We start from the raw sequence: 27,158 nt of genomic DNA, 5'->3' as shown, positions 1-27,158 counted from the left end.
TTCTTGCTGATATTACATGAGGGCCACCAGTGCACATAGCAAGATAAATGTGTTTACAGTGTCAGAGGGACACTTTTTTAGTTAGAATCAGAATTCAGCCAGCCTGTTTTGAAAGAAGTGAAAGTAACAGAAGTGCCCCACAAAATGGTTGATAATGCACAGAAAAGTAAGGTTAGCTTGTTTTATCAAAATATTAGCGGATTGAGTAACAAGGCAGAAGAGCTTCTTGTCTGGAAAATTTAGATAGCTCTGAAAAGATAAGACATCCTGTGCCAGTTTAAGCACCATATAACCGTACGGTTAGGCAAGTTACATACAGTATAAAAAATTACACTAATGTGGCTTACTCATGCACTAATAACATAGGAAAAGCAGAAGTCTTTCTTTGATGAAGCTCAGAATAAAAAAAATAGGTGGTAACAAATGCTCTCTGTGATCATAAAGCACAGGTATTTACGATAAATAACAGAGCACCTCACAGTATGAATACTTCTCAGTGGAAATCAGTAAGAATAACCACTGACTCCAGGACAAATGTTTTTAACAATAGTTTACAGGAGACGACATGGGATCTAATTTATAATGAACCAAATGCTAACGTAAAATTTAATCTACTCCATGATAAATTCATATCATTATCTAAAAATAGCTTTCTGCAGAAACTAATCAGAAGGGACACTACATAAACAGCCATGTAAAAAAACCATGGATCACTAGAGGGATTAAAGTACCTTGTGGAAAAGACAAATGTGTCTTTTGGCAAGAGCAAGTAATTATCCTGCAGTAGTTGCACACTACAAAAACTACTCAAAATTACTAAGAAAAGTTATTAAAAATCAAAGAACATGCACATAATGTCAGAAATCAGTACTTCTGCCAACCAACGTAAGGCCATATGAAATGTAGTGATGTGACAGACAGGACAACCAGCCACAGAGCAAGTTAACATCACTATTGAACTGAATGTAAGGGCTATGAATGATGAGTCACAGGTGTCAAATATTTTTATTAATCATTTCTTAAATATTGTAGAAAGCTTAGGGTGGAACAGTTCAAAAGAAAAAGCACAGCAGTATGTTGAAAATGTACTTTCATAAATTTCAGTCACATGAATGTATCACCAACTTCTCCATCTGAAATTAAGAAAATTATACATTCTCTCAAAAATAAAAGCTCATCTGGTTTTCATGGTATTTCTGGTGGAAAACTAGGAAATTTGTTCCCATGTAATAAGTCCAGTCTTACCTGAAAGATGAAGTGCATCACTAACTCAAGCCATTTTTGCAGAGAGACTGAAGTACATGATTGTTAAACCCCTCTTTAAGAAAGGTGATAAGAGAGACATCAGTAACTACTGACCTGTTTCACTACTGACATCATTCCCCAACATTTTTGAGAAGATGATGTATTCTAGAACAGTACCTCACCTTAGCAACAATAGTGTCCTTTGCAAATCACAGTTTGGGTTTCAGAAAGGTTTCTCTACTGAGAATGCCATTTACATGTTCAGTTACCAGATCAGTTACCAGATTTTACAAGCATTAAATAATAAAACAGTGCTGGTTGGTATTTTCTGTGACATCTCTAAGGCATTTAACTGTGTGAATCACAATATTCTCCTAGATAAATTGACGTTTTATGGAACTGATGGTATAGCCAACCAAAGAATAATGTCATATGTAACCAAACAAATGCAGAAAGTTGTAATTAGTAATTCAGGCAATCTAGCCCAGGAACATAAATATTACTGGAGAGAAATAATCTATGGAGCTCCTCAAGGTTCAATCATAGGTTCACTACTGTTCCTCATAAATGTAAATGATCTTCCATCTAGAATACAACAAGCAGAATTAGTTCTTTTTCTGGATGACACTAGTATTGTAATAAATCCAAGCATACATACAGAAACAGAAGAAATGGTAAACAAAGTTCTTAAAAGTATCATTGACTGGTTTTCGTAAATGGTCTCACCCTCAATTTTTTTTCTTTTTTTTTCTTGAAGACACAACATATTAAGTTCTGCTCATCTAGAAGTAATACACCAATGATAAGCGTAATGCATGGTGAGGAAACTATAAATAGAGTGGAAACTTCAAAATTCTTAGGGGACTGTATTGATGAGAATTTATTGAAAAAAGAAAAACACATTTTGGATTTCCTAAAACAACTTAGTTCAGCCAAGTTTGCGCTTACAGCCATTGCAAATCTTGGGGAGAGACAAATCAGTAAGCTGACATATTTTGCATTTATTCTTCCAATAATGTCATATGGAATAGTGTTCTTCGGTAACTAATCTTTAAGAGAGTATTCATTGTGCACAGATGTGCTGTAAGAATAATAGGTGGTGCTCAATCATTTTGTAGACATCTGTTGAAGGAGTTGGGCATTCTGGCTACTGCTTCACTCATGCAGTTTGTTGTAAGTAATCCACTGAAGTTTGAAAGGAACAGTGAGGTACATAATTACAATATTGGAAGGAAAAATGACATTTGTTACTCCACATTAAGATTGTCACAAATTAAGGAGTGCACAATTCTGCAATAAACATTTTTGATCACTTACCCACTGATATAAAATGTCTAACAGATAGCAAAGTAAAATTTGATAACAAACTGAGGTAGTTTATCATTGACAACTCCTGTTATTGTGTAGAAGAAATTCTATTAATTTAATGTGTAAAAGGTGGTGGGTAGGAATTACTAACTTACATTTGTAAATCCTTTTTCTTTTTGGAAAAAACTTAGAAATGTTCAGAAAGTAACTGTATGTACAAATTAATTTGTGCTGTGAATGTAAAATGACTTGTTCCACATCATAATGACATGCAAAATGATCCACGAAACATATAACTAACTGACTTATGTTGAACAACTAAATCAGTGACTTGTTCCACATCATAATGACATGCAAAATGATCCATGAAACATATAACTAACTGACTTATGTGGAACAACTGAATCAAATCTATAATTCCAATTTCAAAATTCTTGGATTTCGAGAAATCAATATTGAAGTCTCTGCATATAATTATACTGTTCTCGAGAGAGTTACTTTCTTCCAAAAATTTCTCCGTATGACTATGAAAAACACTTAGTGCTGTACACAAATAAACTAAAGCTGTGTCATTCCTTGGTAATTCATCTATAGGGAATTTTATATCTTTTTCATTGAACATTCTCTAACAAAATATGTGTATTTACACCCATGACTCCATATTTTCCTACAATTCGTACTACCTAGTTTGAACAGAGGGAGGTGTGTCACCTGTAACAGAGCTTGGCTGAGCCAGTGTATTTTTGTCTTGAACTGCTCTTTCTTTATCATTTCCTACAATTAACTATTCTTAATATTTAATGAGTTGGTTTCAGACTTATGTAATAATTTTCTATTTTCTAGAGTTGGCAAAGATCAAGAGGTAGATGTGCTAAGAGATCATCATGCAAGTAATGAAAAATCTTCAAACAGCTCCGTTACGGAAGTTCCAGGTATGGCTATAAAGATAAATGTCATTATTTTTTATTAAAAGAATTACAGAAGTCATTAATATATAATTAAGAGATATAAACAATTTAGAATAGAAATCTCCTTCACACATATGTGATGTAGATATGTTCATTTTTTTTTTCATAAGAAGTCAGGCACAAAGAATGAAAAGTTTTCATTCTGCCTGTAATGATGTTATTATTTTGAATAGAGTTTTATTTGCCTCAAATATATACTTTGTAAACTGAACGCTACTGTTCAGTGCATGCAGTCTTGAGCTTACCTGATGCAAGTATTATTTCTATATTCTTTTTACACATATGGATGCAGTTCAGAAAAAAATGTGGAAAAACTTCTTCTTCTTCTTCTTCGCAGATAGATCACTTAGGACCATGAGTAATCAACATTTGTTGGCCTTCCTTTGTGCCCAGTATTCCTTCATATGCAACGAATGGGCTAGTTTTCATTGCACAGTTCACGTATGTCAGTTAGTTTCTCTCTCTTCTTCCTCAAAACCCCTTGTGTTTGTGATTTTTCTGATTTCATTTCTGCCATGTGGATTTGGAGACCCTAATTCTCTCAGGTCTTTTTCCATCTGTTTGTATCAGTTCAGTCGTGTAGTTTTGTTCTTTAAAAATGTATGGATTTTGTGTGTTAACTTGTTTGAGCCCATTGTTTCTAAATGCCCCATGAATTGGATTCTTCTCATGCGCATTGTGTCTGTTATTTTGGAGATATTTTTATGTATTTCTGCATTGGGTTTTGGATAATGCACACCATCTTTAGTTCTTGGTCGTAGGATTTTCCTCATTATTTTATGTTATTTCACTTCTGATTCCCCTTTTAGTGTTCTGTGTTGAAGATTTAGTGTCTCAGATGTGTAGAGAGCTTCGGGTTTAATTACTGTTGTGTAATGTCGTATTTTGCAGTTCCACGAGAGACTCTTTTTGTTAACTGAAATGCCGTCTCCATTTTCTGCACTCTTGATCTGACAGATTTCTTTTCATTATAATTTTCTTTAATCCATTCACCTAAATATTTAAATTCTTTTACTCGAAAGATGTAGTTATTACCAATTTTGAGTTCAGAAGGTGCATCTTTGATGTCAGTCATCAATTTTGTTTTTTCAAGTAAAATTTCTAATCCTGTTTTTGCTGTCTGGTCTCGTAATAATTCTAGCTGTTTTTGTGCATCAGTAATGTCTTGGGCAATCAGTGCCAGGTCATCACCAGTTGCTTAACAGTTCAATTCTATGCCCTTACATTTTGGTCCCAGTCTGTGTACTGGTGCACCTGCTTTTCTTCATTCTCGAACAACTTTTTCAAGAGCACAATTGAAGAGCACTGGGGACAGTCCATCCCCTTGTCATACTCCTGTGTCTATTTCAAATTCTGTGCTCAATTCTCCCATAAATTGTACTTTGGATTTGGTCTCCATTTGTGTTTCTTTTATTATGTTTGTTGTCTTTTGATCTAGTCCAAATTCTGCTAACACTTCTCGGTCTGTACTGTCATATGCTTTTTTAAAGTCGACAAATGTGATGACATAACTTTTGTTTGAAGTACTATCGAGTTTTTCAAGTTAAGGATTTGTTCTACACATGATCGACCTTTTCTGAATCCACCTTCTCCTAGTTTTGAATCCAGCTGAGGTTCTACTCGGTCTAGTAGGACTTTAGATAGAATTTTGTATGTTATTGATGATAAAGACATTCCACAACAGTTGTTGGGGTCTGTTTTACTTCCTTTTTTGTACAGAGGCTGTCTGATTGCTGTCTTCCAATCTGTGGCGATTTTTTCATTTTTCCAGATTTCATCTCTAATTTCTTTGAGTTTTGCAATAAGATTTTCTCCTGCATTTTTCCATAGCTCTGTGATGATTTGGTCTTCTCCTGATTCTTTGTTATTTTTCAGTGACTGAATTATCTCTTTGATCTCCTGTAAACTTGGTGGCTTTGAGTCTGGGTTTCATTGTTTTATTTGGCTCTTCTTCCGTGAGCTGTTTTCAAGTTGAGCAATCTATACTTGTCATTACATTTTCAACTGAAACAGTCTTGATATGTATCTTACAGCTCAAGCCTTATTGAATGATTGTAAATAATGACAAACTTTATAGAAAATCAATGTCATGCAACTGAAGATTTGGGAAAAAACTATAAGTAATGAAACTGGCAGTAAAAGTCATTTGCCAATGCATTATGAACATTGATTTTTGGGATATCAGATAGTTTATATTGGGAACATGACAGAAACTAAAGAATTGAGAAAAGTGTAAAATTTGATACAGATTACAGGGAGCAAAATTTTTCAGGATGGCGGATTGACAGTGACATACAGAGTACTCAGTAAGAGTTAAGAATGTCTTTAGGCATCACAAAAAGAAAGGAAAATACGTGCTTATGTCCTGTAGGCAATGAAGTCAAGTGAGATGCAGAACATACTCACTCTGGGCAAGGCTGGGGAAAGAAGAAGGAACCATGTCAGCAGTTGGCGTAATCTGTTTAGGGAAACCACAGAATTCCTGGATTGCTGGAAGGGGATCTGAATCCAACTCCACACAGATGCCAGTCCAGTGTGTTAATTTTGTGTCAGCAGTTATGAGGATGAAGGTAGAATATGGGAACCATTTGTATGCATGTTTAAAACTGTCAAAATAGGTTTTCTTATTTATTTGTGACAGTTTTACACAATTTTGTGATCTATTAGATGGTATAGCTGACATAAATCCACTGCTGAAGCATCATAAATGATCATGTTTGTTTTCTGGAAAATGTGCTGCTGTTATGAATGCAACATTATATTAACAAAGAGAGAAAATACATTCAGGTGCCAGGACATTGGTAAGACCAAAGATCATAGGGACTAGGTAGCAGATGATAGTGTCAAACTGTTCAACTATGTACAGACTTTTCTGTTGACTTACACCTGTTGGTATTTGAATTACAAGGAGACACAAAAGCAACAGCTCAGCAAGACCAGGTTGCTTGCTTCAGGAGGTCAAAATGACGTTTATTGACATGTAGAAGAACACTGTAAATCATTGAGACAAAATCTGGAGTTTGGTCACGTGTAAAGGTTTTTTTTATTGTTATTATTTAGTGTACAATACATAACAAATTATTTAGTGTACAATACACAACAATCGGCTCATAGCCATTGATCCTCATCACACGTAAAGGGGTGAAAGGAAATATTTACTCTTCAAAGGAAAAGTGTACAACTGAAAATGACCATTACACAAAGAAAGAAAAGAACACAAAACAATGGATAATTGAGGATGAAATAGTATAACATTATGAAAAGGATACACTGCTACTAGTGAAGTTGCTGAGTCGCATACAAGCATAACAGAAAGGCTGCTAAACATTATCTTCAACTTTTGTAGTCCTGCCTTCCTCAGTTGTGTGTAATGTTAAATGTGCAAACAATATACATGAGTCTTCTAAAACAAACCCTTTGGTTGCTTCATGTAAACTATTTTTTTTTCAAATCGTCATTAAGGAATGCAGAAATGGCCTGATTTGCATATCTCGTGAAGCTGTTATGGCTACTAAAACTCTGGGTCATATTGGACCACAAGAGAGATCGTCTGTTCATAATTGTTGCCTTCTCATTGTGAACAGCCTTTCGTGCATAATCTAGCTCTGATGTGGTCAATTCTGATACACATGATAGACCCATTTACATCTAGCTGCCTATGATTGTGTGGTAATGGTACCAGATCCCAAGTTTTGGTCTTCTTCAAACACACCATTTCCTCTTAAAGTGCTTGCTTCCACTTGGATGACTCTTGTGGTGCCATCACTTCTTTAAATGTTTGAGGTTCTAATATACTGGCAAAACAGGCTATTTCTTGGTCCCAAAAATGAGCACGTACTCTCAGATTAGATCAATCTCCCAGATCCAGCCTTTAATTTTCTTTGACTTGTGCACTAGTATCATCTTCTTTTGATTCCTCTTGACCATCTTCTGCAGGATTGTCACCTAAGTAAAATTCAGCATGTCTTTGTTCCATGTTTAAGTAGTACATTTGCAATAGATTGTGACTCAGGATTGTAAAGATGATAATTGGTACTACACCCATCGTAGCAAACCGTGATCAGTGACCTCCATTTACTACCCCGTTTTTATGAAGATTGGTCAGGAATGTGTACATATGCTGATGATACAAACCATTTTTCAAGTGAAGTAATAGTATTATTTGCTTTACGTGGTCGTTGACATACTGCCTCTGCACACAGTTTGTGAGATAAGTCTCTACTCAATAATATAGTGTGTGCACACCCAACAATGGATCTGTTTTCTTGATCAATTTGGCCATTCTGCTGTGGTGTATAGAGACATGTATTCTCTTGTATTATTCCATTTTGCTTGAAATAATCTTCAAATTGCATATTTATCTACATGGTTCCATTGTCACTTCTCAAAACTCTGATTTTGTTTCCAGTTTGTCTTTCAGTCAGTCTCTGAAATTCCAAAACCATAGGGAAATATCATGTTTGCTTTTAAGAAAATACAAAACTCTGTATGAAGTGCAATCATCTTTGAACACTATGTACAAATAGGCACCTCCAGGAGATGATTTTCTCATCCATCCACTCAAATCAAAACAGAAACTTTTGATCTTTATTTGAAATTTGACTTAAACAATTTTCTCTTCATCTTGCCGTACTCACACGAGTCACAATGAAGATCTTCCTCTTTATTCATTTTTAAACCAGAATTTAAGTTCATGTTAGCTATATTCTTCAGACCGCTGAAATGGTTGTGTCCAAGTCTCTCTTGCCAGATCATTATGGAATTCAAAGAAGCAGTAGTCATACATCTGGATATTTAAACAACATTTGGTAACACTGATTTTCCATATTGATTTCTGCTGCAAGTAGACCTGTATTGTGAACTTCCAATTTTCTTGTTGCTAAAAATAACTTTCATTCCTCTTTTTGTGATTGCTCCCACTGGAAATAAGTGTTTCTTTAGCTTAAGAATACATAAAGTATATTCCAAAGTGTGAGGTTGCCATTTTCCCCTCAACTGATGATAATGCATCAATGGGTCCAATGCTTTCTGCTTCAACAATCGAGTCATCTCCAGTTTGAGCCACAAGATTGAATTGACGTGAAAGTGTTGTAGCAATCTTCAGGTGATGTCACATGTTTTGACACAACACTGTTGGCTAACCAAATATTTTTGTGACCTGGAGCAAAAGCATCAGCTTGTTCTGCACTCAAAGCCAGGTGCTCAGAATTATCAGTCTTTGTTTCAAGTTTTGTTAAAAGTTTTCTGCACTCAGATTTGAAATGTCCAATAACATTCAGTGTGTTTTCTATTGACAATGTTAGACGAATTGTGATTCTTTGAACTGTACTTGCTTGTTTTGTCTACATAACTGCTGCAAAGGCTGTTGACTTTTCCTCATATTCTAAAAGCTTTTGTTCTTCTTTCAATAAGATTGAAATCAGATTATCAAAAGTGCATTGATCTTCAGCTCACAAGTCCCACACAGTCAAAAACATTCCAAATTTTGCTGCCAGACTTCCCAAAGCTGTACCCATATTGTCAATTTCTGTCCAGTTAATGCTTGTACTTAAGATTCAACTTGACTTATATGTTGTATGATTGTGTCTGTTGGCAACTTTCTGTGATAAAAAAATTTCTGCCTCAAGACCATTTTATTAACTGCAGATCACTGCTAATGAATAGTATTTACTCTGGCCCACATTTCTGCTGCATTTATGGACGTCATGACACACTGCACTAATAGCAGACAGCATGAGATTGCCTTCATATTTAACTCATGCCAAGCTATTTGACTTTCACCAGCTTCAGTTGGCTTCAGTTTCCCCTCCGTGATATGAAGACCAGTGTGAAAACAATTTGTAACTAGTACTTCTTACCCTCAAATTTCTAGATACTGTAAGTCTTCAATTCATCCAACTTTGTGTAAGTCAAAATATCAAACAAATTTAAAGTACTTTGTTCGAAACAACAATGGAGGTTGTCCACAAGAGACCATCAAAACTCAACGGTTCCTGAACTTGAGTGTCAAACTTGAAATGTCGTGGTTAACTTGTCTAAAACTCTGACCACACAGCGACTTTACAACAAAAAAAAATGAAGTTTTTCTGAAAATCGCAGGGTGAAATAAATCAGAGTTAAATAAAAAATTGCTCGTTTTATAAGAAGTAAGAGGGACACTGTAACCATAGTGAAAAAAGGAAACCAAAGAGATATTTTTGTAACATCACAGGAACAGCCATGCACAGAACAAACATTAATATCTGGTATGCTCACATTACGCAAAGCCAACAGGAACATTCCATACAGCAAGCTCACTCTTGTTAGCAATATGGTATGGTATGAAAAGGTGGTGAAAAGAAGAACAGAGAAAAATGATGTTGTATGATAAGACAGGTCGTATGATAAGACAGTGAATGAAACAAAATATGTGCAGAAAGAAAAGTAATGAAATGAGCAAAGAGAGTGAGAATAAGTAATAACAAACTACATCAGATACCATCCTGCCATTTGTTGACATTTCTTCCTGACAACACTTTGAGCACCGTGATCAGCATTAATATCTTTAGGGGAGTGAATTTAGGATGAACTCTGCAATTCATGATCACAAGACTAGAAATAAAAATAATTTAAAATATACTAGGCATTCCTATCTAGAATTCAAAAATAATTTACATATATACTAGGAATTCTTCTCTAGAATTCAAAACGGAGCTCTGATGAAGAAGACCCTTAACACTTTTCTGGTAGACAGGGGGGAAAGTAATTGAAAATCCCATTATTAAAAAATCAAAGTGAAAGATTGCTCTCCTAGCTCCTCCTCGTATAATTAACAACAATATTAGGACTCTTCATTGTAAATGCTGGTTAGCAGTGTTGTTCATATTAAAGGTATTTTGACTTTAGTACTATATAAACAACATCTAACATTCTCTGAAGTCAGTACACAGGTTGTTCGGAACTTTTCTTCACAAACTTCTTGGGCTCATAGAGGGGAGTGAGTACATAATATTTTGAACTTATACCCACGTCCAGAAACATATTTTTTCCATTGTACAATGGTTTCAATTCAGATGGGAATGAAGTCTTTCGTGACAGCACTTATATGTAAAACATTCTCGGTTTGACAGGATGATGTGTATTACTTCATGTGGGGTCATATGCACAGTTTAATCAACAAGTCTCCTGTAGAGACGCAAAGATGTGCTGCTACAAGTTCTGGCTGCTGCACTGGAAATTGAGGAGACACCACCAGATGGGATGGAGAGTGTGTATCAGAATACGCTTCGCAGGTACAGTCCCTGATACATCGTCAGTGGTCGCCACATCGAGCTGTTACTGTAATGCATCAGCACTGTTCTGTGCTTAAAGTATGCCAGGTTCTTTTCTGTTTTGCAATAATGGAAAGCACCAGTACTGTTCTGTACGTACAGTATGCTGTATCTTTTTGCATTTTGGAATAATGTATACATGTAATGTAAGTGTTAATACAAACAAATGTGATTAAATGATAAATGGATGTTTCATTATGTTTCCTTTTGAATTGTTACCTAATAATTGTACTGTGCCATACCTAATTTAATTCCTCAAGCGAAATTGGATGAGTTAAACATTTGAATTAGTGTAAAACATTCTTGATTTTCTTGCCATGTCAACTGGGATAAAATCTCAAGCTTTCGACAATTACCTCCATCGTCATCTTCAGGAGCAACTAACTGTCTTCACTGCTGCAGTGGTAGCCTTTTTTATAGCCTGTGGATGGCTCCTGATTGGTTGGCTTGTGATTGGTTGGCAATTACGTACTGCTGTCGCAGACAGTGTCAATGTGTGCGCCGGTGGCACCACTGCTTCCATTGGAATGTAAACCTTGGAAGGAACATCTCTGCTGCTTCTCTGCATCAAGCACTCATTTCCATGGACAGCTCAGGTGGTATCCGCTATCGCGGTTAAAGTTCTTTTGGCTAATTCTTATTTCAACAGCCTCCTTAATAACAGAATCCCAGTACGTGCAGGCATGGGACAGAATTTTTGTTTAATCAAACAATATTTTATGCTTGTTCATTAGGCTGTGCTCCGCAATTGCCAATTTCTCCAGTTCTCTATTTTTAATATGGTGTTGGTGTTGTACACAGCTGTCAGAAATGGTACGAATAGTCTGACCTATATAATTGCTTCCACACTCACACGGGATATTATAAACTCCAGGGACCCTCAGGCTGAGATTGTCATTAACAGAGCACATCATCTCCTTAATTTTCTTAGGTGGACAAAAAATCGGTCTTATACCCTGTCTACGCAGGACTCTTTCTATTTTGCTGGAAATAGCGCCACAAAGAGGAAGAACTGTAATCAGTGTGTCATCTTGTGAGTGTGCAGCATTTTCACATTTCCTTTTTTTGGAGAATCCTGCTTCTATATTGCATGCACCATAGCCATTCTTTCGGAACACGTACTTCAGATTGTTAATCTTGGATCTTAAGTGGTCCTCATCAGAAACAGTTTTTGCTCTACATAACAACGTGTTCAAAATGGCTCTCTTCTGAGCAGGATGATGGAAACTCTGTGCATTTAGGTATAAATCGGTATGCGTCAGCTTATGGTATACAGAGTGGCCAAGACGCCTGTCCGCCTGTCGTTGTACTAAAACGTATAAGAAAGACAGTCTCCCTTCCTTCTCCATCTTGACAGTGAACTGGATGTTCGAATGTATGCTGTTCATGTATTCCCTGAATTGTTCGAGAGCTTCTTCACCGTGTGGCCAGATCATAAATGTATTGTCAATATAACGATAAAATCAGGATGGACGGAGGGGAGCCGAACTTATTGCACGTTCCTCAAAATTCTCCATAAAAATGTTAGCCAGTGATGGAGACAACAGAGAGCCCATCGCCATACCGTCTGTCATTTCATAAAATTTGTTACCATACAATAACCAGGTGGTCGTCATCATGTGCCGGTTTAGTTTCAGGAGGAAAAAGATCCGCCAGCATTTTCAAAGTGTCCTCCACAGGAACTTTTGTGAACAGTAATACCACATCCAGGCTGACTAAAATGTCATGTGGACCAATTCTAATCTGTTTGATTTTCTCAATGAACATCTGGGAGTTTTTGATGTGATGTTCACACTAGCCAACTATAGGGATCATCAACTTTGTTTGGTATTTGGCCAGATTGTAAGTAGGAGAACCAGTTGCACTGACAATAGGTCTCATGGGAACATTATCCTTGTGGATCTTTGGTAGTCTGTACAACCTGGGCAGTCTAGGAGCTCGAACTCTGAGATTTTTTGTAACATCGTCTGGCAGCCCGAAATTCTTCAGTAACATCATGGTTTTTCTGCTGTACATCAAAGCTGGGTCCCATTTAAGATATTTCTATGTACTGTCCTCCAACAGTGATGTCATTTTACTATGATATTCGGTAGTATTAAGGATCACGGTGGCATTTCCTTTGTCAGCTGGTAATATGACAAGATCTTCATCCTTCCAAAGTAAATGGAGCCCCTCCCTCTCCTCTCTACTGATATTAAATCTGGTAGGTTTAGCTGAAGCCAAAAAGTGACTGGTAAAAAGTCTCACTTTCTCGGCGGCGTCCTGTGCAAGATGCCGCACCACCTGTTCTACTCCACTGATAAGATCCACGATGGGTATAGTACGTGGTGTAGGAGCAAAATTCAAACCTTTATTAAGGGCCGAGATGGCTCCTTTGTCCAGGTTCTTGCCTGACAGTTTGACGACAGTGCGTGCTGTTTTGTACGATGCCTCTGATCTTTGCATAGCTGCAAGACGCTCAAATTTCTTTACCTGTTTAGCTGATGTATTGCTAAGATGAGCTCTTTGATGTGCAGCCGTCTTCATATCAATTAATTCCCAATCAAATGGCGAGAGAGCTGTAGATAACAAAAGATGGCAACTATATTAACATCATGCATTAAAATCTAGTTCATATCCTTGTGTGTTGTAACCTTTCTTTGACAATCGCCCGGCTTGTCTTCTGTAATATATTCTTCATTCCAACTGACTTGATATGGTGTTTAACCACATTTCTTAGACGTTTTAGTACATACCATAAGCCGACGTGTACTGATTTATACCCGAATGCACAGAGTTTCCATCATCTTGTTCAGAAGAGAGCCATTTTGAACACATTGGTACATAGAGCAAAAACTGTTTCTGACAAGGACCACTTAAGGTCCAAGATTAACCATCTGAAGTACGTGTTCCAAAAGAATGGCTATGGTGCACACAATATAAAGGCAGCATTCTCCAAAAAAAGGAAATGTGAAAATGGTGCACACTCACAGAAATGAAACACTGATTGCAGTTCTTCCTTTTTGTGGTGCTATTTCCAGCAAAATAGAAAGAATCCTGAATAGACGGGGTATGAGACCGATTGTTCATCCTCCTAAGAAAATTAAGGAGATGATGTGCCCTGTTAAGGACTATCTCGGCCTCAGGGTCCCTGGAGTTTATAATATCCCCTGTGAGTGTGGAAGCAATTATATAGATCAGACCATTTGTACCATTTCCGACCGCTGTGCAGAACACCAACGCCGTATTAAAAATAGAGAATTGGAGAAATCAGCAATTGCGGAGCACAGCCTCATGAACAAGCATAAAATATTGTTTGATTAAACAAAAATTCTGTCCCATGCCTGCACGTACTGGGATTCTGTTGTTAAGGAGGCTGTTGAAATAAGAATGAGCCAAAAGAACTTTAACCGCGATAGCGGATACCATCTGAGCTGTCCATGGAAATGAGCGCTTGATGCAGAGAAGCAGCAAAGATGTTAATTCCAAGGTTTACGTTCAATGGAAGCGGTGGCGCCAACAGCGCACACATTGACACCGTCTGCGACAGCAGTACGTAATCGCCAACCAATCACAAGCCAACCAATCACAAGCCATCCACAGGCTATAAAAAAGGCTACCACTGCAGCAGTGAAGATAGTCAATTGCTCCTGACAATGATGATGGAGGTAATTGTCGAAAGCTTGAGATTTTATCCCAGTTGACATGGCAAGAAAATCAAGAATGTTTTACACTAATTCAAATGTTTAACTCATCCAATTTCGCTTGAGGAATTAAATTAGGTATGGCACAGTACAATTATTAGGTAACAATTCAAAAGGAAACATAATGAAACATCCATTTATCATTTAATCACATTTGTTTGTATTAACACTTACATTACATGTATACATTATTCCAAAATGCAAAAAGATACAGCATACTGTACGTACAGAACAGTACTGGTGCTTTCCATTATTGCAAAACAGAAAAGAACCTGGCATACTTTAAGCACAGAACAGTGCTGATGCATTACAGTAACAGCTCGATGTGGCGACCACTGACGATGTATCAGGGACTGTACCTGCGAAGCGTATTCTGATACACACTCTCCATCCCATCTGGTGGTGTCTCCTCAATTTCCAGTGCAGCAGCCAGAACTTGTAGCAGCACATCTTTGCGTCTCTACAGGAGACTTGTTGATTAAACTGTGCATATGACCCCACATGAAGTAATACACATCATCCTGTCAACTCTGTCGCCTACGAGGACAAGCAACTCTGAGACTTTTTTCTTTCCCTCAGCAGATGTAGATGTGTTCCACATCTGAAATGAAACCACTGTAGAACAGAAATGGTACGTTTCTCGACATGGGTTTCTGTTCAAAATATTGTGAACTCACTCCCCTCTACAAGTCCTAGAAGTTTTTAACAATAATTTACAGACACTCTGTATGTTGTAAGTACTTTGTTTGAAGTAACTGAAGAGAACAGCTTCTGAGTACTGATGGCTTTATTCATAGTAGTTGGTTTTTTGCTAAGGCACATAATCCTCTGATTTCTAATGATGTAGAAAAGGTAATTCTTGTGATAAAAATGTGATTAATAATTATTTTCAGTATACTTTATAAAAATAGCCTGCAGTGGCTACTTCTGCCTCTTAGTGTATAATTTGGTCATACAATGCCTCTCGAGGTGCTGAGATATATAGAACACATTGTGCAAATGAACAGTTGTTAGTAGATGGACACAGAGAGAAATGGAATAAACTGACATGTCATACAGCAAATGAGTGGGAGACATATTCCCTGGGATTATCGGGATTGATCTTAATTATTTGATCGCCATGTGAGCTATGATCCTGCGAGTCTCCTTTTCTGTTCTTATCCTTTGCAGTTGTGGAGCTACATTCACACTTAAACAATGTGTCAGTATGAATAAATGATTGTACACTCTCTCTCTGTGAAGATGACTACATAGATAAAATAATTATTCTATGGATGCACACTCTCCATCCCATCTGGTGGTGTCTCCTCAATTTCCAGTGCAGCAGCCAGAACCTGTAGCAGCACATCTTTGCGTCTCTACAGGAGACTTGTTGATTAAACTGTGCATATGACCCCACATGAAGTAATACACATCATCCTGTCAACTCTGTCGCCTACGAGGACAAGCAACTCTGAGACTTTTTTCTTTCCCTCAGCAGATGTAGATGTGTTCCACATCTGAAATGAAACCACTGTAGAACAGAAATGGTACGTTTCTCGACATGGGTTTCTGTTCAAAATATTGTGAACTCACTCCCCTCTACAAGTCCTAGAAGTTTTTAACAATAATTTACAGACACTCTGTATGTTGTAAGTACTTTGTTTGAAGTAACTGAAGAGAACAGCTTCTGAGTACTGATGGCTTTATTCATAGTAGTTGGTTTTTTGCTAAGGCACATAATCCTCTGATTTCTAATGATGCAGAAAAGGTAATTCTTGTGATAAAAATGTGATTAATAATTATTTTCAGTATACTTTATAAAAATAGCCTGCAGTGGCTACTTCTGCCTCTTAGTGTATAATTTGGTCATACAATGCCTCTCGAGGTGCTGAGATATATAGAACACATTGTGCAAATGAACAGTTGTTAGTAGATGGACACAGAGAGAAATGGAATAAACTGACATGTCATACAGCAAATGAGTGGGAGACATATTCCCTGGGATTATCGGGATTGATCTTAATTATTTGATCGCCATGTGAGCTATGATCCTGCGAGTCTCCTTTTCTGTTCTTATCCTTTGCAGTTGTGGAGCTACATTCACACTTAAACAATGTGTCAGTATGAATAAATGATTGTACACTCTCTCTCTGTGAAGATGACTACATAGATAAAATAATTATTCTATGGATGCACAAAAAATACAAAGAAAAGTGAAAAGAGAGAGAGAATTTCTTAGTGACAGCTTACATTTAAGTTTGTCATAATGTACACAAGAGATTTTGTCGACAGCAGTAACTGCAAATGTCACAACAGAAATTCAGTATGTCTATTTTGTAGATGAGTTGACACTATTACAAGGTCAGCATGTAAATATTAACTTCTTTTAATATGTTACAAAGTGTTCTTGTTTCTGGCTGTGTGCTATGCTGAGAACACTGACTTTTTGATTTTTGTCACTGATCCTTATACATAATTATTCAAAGGCTGAAAAAATTAAGTTTCACAATTACAGCATTTAAGGCAATTATCTGGACCTGCATTAATTCAAGTAAATATGTTGTTACTGCTCACTACATATGGAATTCAGTTATGAAACTGGAAATTGAACTGTATCTTTCTACATTTTACTACACACACAAAAAAAAGTTTTGTGTCACCTCGGTTCCAAGAGTTTTGGAACATGTACAGAAAATCGGAATAGAGATCAATATAAACATAATTTCTGCCCTTTTTATTGCTCATGAAAACCACACATTGCATGTTGTACCACAATACAGCGAGACCTTCAGAGGTGGTGGTCCAGATTGCTGTACACACCGGTACCTCTAATACCCCGTAACACGTCATCTTGCATTGATATATGCCTGTATTCGTCATGGCATACTATCCACAAGTTCATCAAAGCACTGTTGGTCCAGATTGCCCCACTTCTCAATGGCGATGTGGCGTAGATCCCTCAGATTGGTTGGTGGGTCACGTCATCCATAAACATCCCTTTTCAGTCTATCCTAGGCATGTTTGATAGTGTTCATGTCTGGAGAACATGCTGGCTACTCTAGTAGAGCAATATCATTATCCAGAAGGAAGTCATTCACAATACGTGCGAGATGAGGGTGCAAATTGCCGTACGTGAAGACAAATGCCTCGCCAATATGCTGCCGATATGGTTGAGGGGCATGAAAGGGAAGCAGTGGTTGGGAAAGGAGTGAGACTGGGTTGTAGCCTCTCTCCAATGTTATTCAATCTGTATATTGAGCAAGCAGTAAAGGAAACAAAAGAAAAATTCAGAGTAGGCATTAAAATCCATGGAGAAGAAATAAAAACTTTGAGGTTCACCAATGACATTGTAATTCTATCAGAGACAGCAAAGGACTTGGAAGAGCAGTTGAACAGAATGGACATTGTCTTGAAAGGAGGATATAAGATGAACATCAACAAAAGAAAAACAAGGATAATGGAATGTAGTCAAATTAAGCAGGTGATGCTGAGGGAATTAGATTAGGAAATGAGACACTTAAAGTAGTAAAGGAATTTTGCTGTTTGGGGAGGAAAATAACTGGTGATGGTTGAAGTAGAGAGGATATAAAATGTAGACTGGCAGTGGCACGGAAAGCATTTCAGAAGAAGATAAATTTGTTAACATCGAGTGTAGATTGAAGTGTCAGGAAGTCGTTTCTGAAAGTATTTGTATGGAGTGTAGCCATGCATGGAAGTGAAACATGGATGGTAAATAGTTTCAACAAGAAGAGAGTAGAAGCTTTTGAAATGAGGTGCTACAGGAGAATGCTGAAGATTAGATGGGTAGACCACATAACTAATGAGGATGTGTTGAATAGAATTGGGGAGTGGGGGAGTTTGTGGCACAACTTGACAAGAAGAAGGGACCAGTTGGTAGGACATGTTCTGAGGCATCAAGGGATCACAAATTTAGCATTGGAGGGCAGCATGGAGGGTAAAAATCGTAGAGGGAGCCCAAGAGATGAATACACTAAGCAGATTCAGAAGGATGTAGGCTGCAGTAAGTACTGGGAGATGAAGAAGTTTGCACAGGATAGAGTAGCATGGAGAGCTGCATCAAACCAGTCACAGGACTGAAGACCACAACAACAACAAACATGGTTGCACTATCGGTCAGAGGATGGCATTCACATATCGTACAGCCATTACCACCTTCCATGACCACCAGCGGTGTACGTCGGCCCCACATAATACCACCACAAAACAGCAGGGAACCTCCACCTTGCTGCACTCGCCGGACAGTGTGTCTAAGGCATTCACCCTGATGGGGTTGCCTCCAAACATGTCTCCGACAATGGTCTGGTTGAAGGCATATGCGACTCACATTGGTGAAGAGAACATGTTGCCAATAGCGAGTGGTCCATTTGGCATATTGTTGAGCCCATCTGTACTGCTCTGAATGGTGTTGTAGTTGCAGAGATGGACCTCGCCATGGGCAACGGGAGTGAAGTTGCACATCATGCAGCCTATTGTGCACAGTTTGAGTCATAACACAATGTACTGTGCTGCACGAAAAGCATTATTCATCATGGTGGCATTGCTGTCAGGGTTCCTCCAAGCCATAATCCATAGGTAGCAGCCATCCACTACAGTAGTAACTCTTGGGCAGCCTGAGCGAGGCATTTCATCAGCAGTTCCTGTCTCTCTGTATCTCCTCCATGTCCGAACAACATTGCTTTGGTTCACTCCGAGACGTCTGGACACTTCCCTTGTTGAGAGCCGTTCCTGGCACAAAGTAACAATGCAGACACGATCAAACCGCGTTATTGACTGTCTAGGCACGGGTGAACTAAAGACAACACGAGCTGTGTACCTCCTTCCTGATGGAATGACAGGAACTGATTGGCTGTCAGACCCCCCTCCGTCTAATAGGCACTGTTCGTGCGTGGTTGTTTACATCTTTGGGCAGGCTTAGAAACATCTCTCAACAGTCAAAGGGACTGTGTCTGTGATACAATATCCACAGACAATGTCTATCTTCAGGAGTTCTGGGAACCAGGATGATGCAAGACTTTTTTGATGTGTGTATTTTGGTGATATATGTTGATAAGTAAAACAATTCATTAGTGAATCTGTAGAATTTTCATAGGTTAATTCTTCAAAGTATTTGCAATACATTTATCGCTCACCTTGTTTCTTGTGCTGAAAGAGTCCTGCTAATCAGTGCCCCTTGACCTTGGATCTGCTCTTCTCAGTGGACTTCTTCTCATTTTCTGTCAAAAGGTGCTGCAAGAGATTTCTGTTGTTGAACGTATCCACTGGAATAACACACCGAGATAGTTTGAAGTTGGTGTATTGCCTGTAATATACAATTCTGGATGATGACAGATCAATTACCTTTTGCATTCTTTACAGCCAGAAAAGAGAGTATACATCGGTTGGACTCCATCCAGACAGTAACAATTGTTACAAATCTATTTCAAAATCATTTGCTTTGTGGCGAGCATTTCTTTGATGTCACAGAGATCATGTTCTCTCCACACCAGTCACTCAGTGTTTGATTCCACCCAACAAGTGGAAGTGCTGCCTTGCCTGCAGCACAGGATCAGTACAACAGACCGTAAAAGACCTTCGGAAAGTAGGGTGCTTATCACTAACTGACTAACTACCTTAAATCGAGAAACATCTTTCATCAGCCAATGAAGAGCATTCCTAGAATGAGAAACCTCATGACAGGAAGGCTGTGACAGAAATAGCTCTGCAATTTCTTTCTTTTCCCTTGTGCATGATCATAAAATTCTTTTACAATATTCTTGCATAGAAGAAGGTGAACGACAAACACTAACTTCACTTAATGAAGGTTTACTCAGCACTTACACTTACAAGAGCGCAGAGCAAACTGCCTCTGACCAGAACACATAGAGTATATATACAGCTACAGAACATTCCAGTACAATGATTCTTGACATTTGTGGATACTTATAGAATGTACTCAAATCGAATATAGAAATTAAAATTTTTCACTTCAGGCAAGTTTTGATCTTATGACCCTCCAGGCAACAAGCTAGTATAATAACCACTACACTATGGCAACTGCACTACTTGCCTTCTTCAGTGACATTCCTCCCTCCATAAGATAACAGCGTCTCGGTGTTACATCCTCGTAGTGCGGGAACGAGTCATCGGTCCTGCATACTCTGACTCCCGATGCCTGATGTTCGCCCTGGTGGTGATCATCTTAGAACTTTGTTTGCTGCTACATTCTTCATTACCTTTCCGCTTGTTGCCTGTTGCTGCAGCTTCGAATTTACCCTGGCTTGCAAGATCCTTATAAGGCTTCATTTGAAGGACGTGGACCGTATCTCTGTTTGTTTGTCATCTTGTGTCGGGATCGAAATCTTCAAATTCATAAGTTACATCAGACATCTGTCTTACAACCTTATAAGGTCCAAAGTAGCGCCGGAGGAGCTTCTCAGAGAGACCAACCTTCCAAACAGGAGTGAAGATACAGACGAGGTCACCAGGCTGGTAAACAACAGGGCGGTGGCTCGCGTCATACCTTTGGCGATCATTTTCTTGAGCCTGCAGCATGCGGAGTCGAGCTAACTGCTGAGCTTCATCAGTTCTGGTCAACATCTGGCTGATGTAGTCATCGTCCACGTCATCAGGATGTAACAGAGAGACTGACTCCATCGTTGTCGTCACCTCATGCCCATGCACGAGGAAAAATGGCGTAAATCCTGTGGTGTCTTGTTTGGTGGTGTTGTAGGCAAATGTCACGAAAGGTAGCACCTCATCCCAGTTGCTCTGCTCAACATTGATGAACAGCCAAGCTCTTACTAAGGCGTTCAGTATGCCCGTTAGTTTGCAGATGGTAGGCAGTCGTCATGTGATGAGTAATGTTGCACCGACGGTTTATCTCTGTCACAAGATTCGTTTGAAAAACTTGCCCTCGATCAGTAATTAACAACCTGGAGGCACCGTGTTTTAATACAATGTCTTCCACGATGATTTTGGCTACCTCGGATGCTTCAGCTGTTTTCACAACTTTTGTAATGGCGTAGCATGTCAGACAACCAGTGCCCATCTATTGCCACTAGGAGATGTTGGAAACCATCCAAGGAGGTCAGTCCCAATATACCGGAAAGGCATTTTGGCTGGTGGAATTGGTATGAGTCAGCCAGGTGGTTTCTGAGGAACTGCCTTTCTCCTCTGGCACTCTCTAGAGTGCGACACATAGTGACGGACACTCCTAAATAAACCTGGGCAGAAAAATCTCTTGCGGATTCTAACATATGTCGTAATAAATCCTAAATATCCGGCCTTGGGTGTGTCATGGAATTTCTGTAGGACATCTAAGCACGTGTGTCTGGGAATCACTGGTAGCCACCGCTTTCCAAATGGATCAAAGTTTTTCTTGCAAAGCAATCCGTTAATTACCTTAAATTGTGCTTTCACACCCTCTGACCAAAGGCAAGCATAATTTTACATATCTTGGTGTCCTTCTTCTGCTCAGCAGAAAGATGCTGGAGTGCAGTGAGACAATCAGTGCCTTCATCAAAGTCTTGATGGTCTTGTACAGGGTTTCTTGAGAGACAGTCGGCATCTTGGTGTTTTCTTCCACTTTTGTACACTATGGTAATGTCATACTCTTGAAGACATAGTGCCCACCTGGCGATTTGTCCTGCTGGATCCTTAAGACCAGTCAACCAACAGAGTGAATGATGGTCTGTAACAACTGTGAATGGCCGTCCATAGAGATACTTTCGAAATCTGCACATGGTCCAGATCACAGCAAGACATTCTCTTTCTGTAGTTGAGTAGTATCTCTTGGCTTTTGTAAGTGTCCTAGAAGCACAGGATATAACCTTCTCTTTTCCATGCAAAATTTGCACCAGAACAGGACCGATCCCATACCCGCTGGCATCTGTGTGTAGTTCTGTAGGTGCCCTCTCATCATACAGACCAAGTACAGGGTCATTCGTCAGAGCTTCTCACAGCACATCGAAAGAATCTTGTTGAGCACCAACCCAGTTATATTTAGCATCAGCTTTTAACAACTCTTGGAGTGACCTGGCTTTTATACAAAAGTCTTTGATAAAAAGACGGTAATAGGAACATAATCCGAGGAAGCTTCTCACATCTCTTTTAGGAATAGGAAATTCTGTTATAGATCTCACCTTTTCTTGGTCTGGCCTCACACCTTCATTTGACACAAGGTGTCCAAGTATTTTGATTTCTTTTGCTCCAGAGAGACACTTTCTTGGATTAAGTTTCAGTCTGCCTTGTTGGAGACACTTAGGAATGGCCCTCACTCTTTTTATATGTTCATCAAATGTCTCCGAGAACACTATAATATCATCTTAATAACAAAGACACGTCATCCACTTCAGGTGCCTTAGAAGATTATCCATCATCCGTTCAAAAGTTGCTGGTGCAGTACGCATACCAAACGGCATTATCTTAAACTCAGGGGTGATGAATGCAGTTTTCTCACGATCAGCCTCATCTACTTCAGTTTGCCAGTATCCCAAGTACATGTCCATCATTGAGAAAAACTTAGCCCCCTTCAGACAATCTAGTGAATCATCAATTTGTGGATGAGGGTAAATGTCCTTTTTAGTTATCTTATTAAGCTTCCTGTAATCAACACAAAAGTGCCAACTCCCATCCTTCTTCCTGACGAGGACCACTGGTGACAACCATGGGTTCCACGAAGGCTGAATGGTGTCATTCTTCATCATTTTCTCTACCTCATCGGCCTTAGACTGTTTGCTGATGATGCTATAGTCTACAGGAATCTAGTATCACATGAAAGCTGTGAACAAATCAGTGAGGATTTGCAGAAAATAAATGTGTAGTGTAAAGACTTGCAGTTATTTCTCAATGTTAGTAAGTGTAACCTACTGCGTATAACAAGGCAAAAATCCCAATCAATGTACGAGTTCAAGATAAATGCCCAGTCTTTGGAAGCGGTAACGTCCACCAAGTATCTGGGTGGACTATTTGAAATGATCTCAAATGGAATGATCAGATTACACAAGTAATGGGTAAGGCGAACTCTAGATTGTGGTTTATTGGTAGAATCCTGAAGCGATGCAGTCGTTCAACAAAGGAAATAGCTTACACTACGTTAGTTTGTCCTGTCTTGGAGTACTGTTCGTCTGTATGGGACCCTTACCAGTTGGGTCTGATTCAAGAGGTTGAGAAGGTCCAAAGAAGAGCAGCAAGGTTCGTGACTTGTACATTTACCAATCGCGAGAGTGTTACAAATCTCATAGAAAGTTTGAAGTGGGACACACTTGCAGATAGATGGTGCGCTAAACAAAAGGAGCTGCTCACTAAATTCCAAAATCTGATCTTCACCGAGGATGTAGAGCATATATTATTTCCACCAACTTTCAGATCGTGCAATGATCACCATTCAAAGATAAGGGAAATAAGAGCTCCTTCTGAGGTACTCAGACAGTCGTTTTTCCCTTGCGCAATCTGCGAGTGGAACAGAAGGGGGGAAATATGATTTTGGCGTGAATTGTGCCCTCCGCCACACACGGCTTGGTGGCTAGCGGAGTATATATGTAGATGTAGATCATCATCATCATCATCATCATTTAAGACTGATTATGCCTTTCTGCATTCAGTCTGGAGCATAGCCCCCTTATAAAATTCCTCCATGATCCCCTGTTCAGTGCTAACATTGGTGCGTTTTCTGATGTTAAACCTATTACTTCAAAATCATTCTTAACCGAATCCAGGTACCTTCTCCTTGGTCTAAAATCATTCTTAACTGAATCCAGGTACCTTCTCCTTGGTCTGCCCCGACTCCTCCTACCCTCTACTGCTGAACCCATGAGTCTCTTGGGTAGCCTTGCTTTTCCCATGCGTGTAACATGACCCCACCATCTAAGCCTGTTCGCCCTGACTGCTACATCTATCGGGTTCATTCCCAGTTTTTCTTTGATTTCCTCATCGTGCACACCCTCCTGCCATTGTTCCCATCTACTAGTACCTGCAATCATCCTAGCTACTTTCATATCCGTAACCTCAACCTTGTTGATAAGGTAACCTGAATCCACCCAGCTTTCGCTCCCATACAACAAAGTTGGTCGGAAGATTGAACGGTGCACAGATAACTTAGTCTTGGTACTGACTTCCTTCTTACAGAAGAGAGTAGATCGTAGCTGAGCGCTCACTGCATTAGCTTTGCTACACCTTGCTTCCAGTTCTTTCACTATGTTGCCATCCTGTGAGAATATGCATCCTAAGTACTTGAAACCGTCTACCTGTTCTAACTTTGTTCCTCCTATTTGGCACTCAATCCGTTTATATTTCTTTCCCACCGACATTACTTTCATTTTGGAGATGATAATCTTCATACCATAGTCCTTACATTTCTGATCTAGCTCTGAAATATTACTTTGCAAACTTTCAATCGAATCTGCCATCACAACTAAGTCATCCGCATATGCAAGACTGCTTATTTTGTGTTCACATATCTTAATCTCACCCAGCCAGTCTATTGTTTTCAACATATGATCCATAAATAATATGAACAACAGTGGAGACAGGTTGCAGCCTTGTCTTACCCCTGAAACTACTCTGAACCATGAACTCAATTTACCGTCAACTCTAACTGCTGCCTGACTATCCATGTAAAGACCTTTAATTGCTTGCAAAAGTTTGCCTCCTATTCCATAATCTCATAGAACAGACAATAACTTCCTCCTAGGAACCCAGTCATATGCCTTTTCTAGATCTATAAAGCACAGATACAATTCCCTGTTCCACTCATAACACTTCTCCATTATTTGCCGTAAGCTAAAGATCTGGTCCTGACAACCTCTAAGAGGCCTAAACCCACACTGATTTTCATCCAATTTGTCCTCAACTAATACTCACACTTTCCTTTCAACAATACCTGAGAAGATTTTACCCACAACGCTGATTAAAGAGATACCTCTGTAGTTATTACAATATTTTCAGTTTCCATGTTTAAAGATTGGTGTGATTACTGCTTTTGTCCAGTCTGATGGAACCTGTCCCGACTCCCAGACCATTTCAATTATCCTGTGTAGCCATTTAAGACCTGACATTCCACTGTATTTGATGAGTTCCGACTTAATTTCATCCATCCCAACTGCTTTATTGCACTGCAATCTATTGACCATTTTCTCCACTTCCTCAAATGTGATCCTTTTTCCATCATCATTCCTATCCAATTTTACCTCGAAATCTGAAACATTGCTGATCGTATTTTCACCTACATTGAGCAACTCTTCAAAATATTCCCTCCATCTGCCCAAGGCATCCACAGGATTCACAGCAGTTTTCCTGACCTGTCCAAAATACTTGTCATTTCCTTCTTACCTCCCTTTCGAAGACTGCTAATTGCATTCCAGAATTTTTTTCCAGCAGCTTGACCCATAGTCTCCAACCTGTTTCCAAAGTCTTCCCAAGATTTCTTCTTGGATGCTGCAATTATCTGTTTGGCTTTGTTTCTTTCTTCAACATAACTTTCTCTGTCTACCTGAGTTCTAGTATGTAGCCATTTTTGATACGCCTTGTTTTTCCTTTTACCGGCTGCCTTGACTGTGTCATTCCACCAAGCTGTTTGCTTCATCCTACTTTTACACACTACCGTTCCAAGACATTCTTTAGCCACTTCCAGTACTGTGTCCCTGTACCTTGTCCATTCCTTTTCCAATGACTGTAATTGACTACATTCAACTAACTGGTATCATTCTGAGATCGCTGTTATGTACTTGTGCCTGATTTCCTTATCCTGAAGTTTCTCCACTTTTATCCTCCTACATATGGACCTGACCTCCTGCACTTTTGGCCTCACAATCCCAATTTCACTGCAGATTAAATAAGGATCAGTGTCATCAAAGAATCCCCTGAATACACGTGTATCCCTCACAGCCTTCCTGAATTCCTGATCTGTTATTATATAGTCAATGACAGATCTGGTTCCCCTGCCTTCCCAAGTATACTGGTGAATATTCTTATGTTTAAAAAAGGAGTTTGTGATTACTAAGCCCATACTGGCACAGAAATCCAAGAGTTGTTTCCCGTTCCTGTTGGCCTCCATATCCTCTCCAAATTTACCCATAACCTTTTCATACCCTTCTGTTCGATTTCCAATCCTGGCATTAAAATCACCCATGAGCAGAACACTGTCCTTGTCCTTTACTCTAACAACTATATCACTGAGTGCCTCATAAAAACTATCCATCTTATCTTGATCTGTCCCTTCACAATGCAAATATACTGACACAATCCTAATTTTCTTGCTAGACACTGTCAGATCTATCCACATCAGTCGTTCGTTTACATACCTTACTGCAAGTAAGCTGGGTTCCATTTCTTTCCTGATGTAAAGCCTTACACCCCATTGTGCTATTCCTGCTTTGACTCTTGACAGGTAGATCATGTATTCTCCCACTTCCTCTTCTTTCTCACCCCTTACCCGAATGTCACTAACAGCTAAAACGTCCAGCCCCATCTTACTTGCAGCCTCTGCCAGCTCTACCTTTTTCCCAGAGTAGCCCCCATTGATATTAATGGCTCCCCATCTCATTACCATTTGTTTGCCAAGTCGTATCTTAGGAGTCCCTGGTTTGTCAGTTAGAGGTGGGACTCCGTCGCCTCCAAAGGTCCGAGGCATTTTGCTCTGATTGTTGCCAGCATCATATTTAAAG

At 39.0% G+C, this 27,158-nt stretch overlaps 1 protein-coding gene across 1 annotated transcript in view; it reads left to right on the top strand.

Moving 5' to 3' along the window:
- Positions 1–27,158, top strand: part of LOC126455728 (phospholipid-transporting ATPase ABCA3) — a 526,358-nt gene that overhangs the window by 214,425 nt on the left and 284,775 nt on the right. The window contains exon 12 of the mRNA XM_050091496.1: positions 3,397–3,485. Within this exon, the coding sequence (XP_049947453.1) occupies positions 3,397–3,485 (89 nt within the window). The remainder of the gene's footprint in view (positions 1–3,396; positions 3,486–27,158) is intronic.

This window comes from Schistocerca serialis, chromosome 2 (genome assembly GCF_023864345.2).
Source record: "Schistocerca serialis cubense isolate TAMUIC-IGC-003099 chromosome 2, iqSchSeri2.2, whole genome shotgun sequence".
In the NCBI taxonomy this organism is placed as follows: domain Eukaryota; kingdom Metazoa; phylum Arthropoda; class Insecta; order Orthoptera; family Acrididae; genus Schistocerca; species Schistocerca serialis.
The sequence above is the reverse complement of the archived record's forward strand: the minus strand, read 5'-3'. Positions and strand labels throughout refer to the sequence as shown.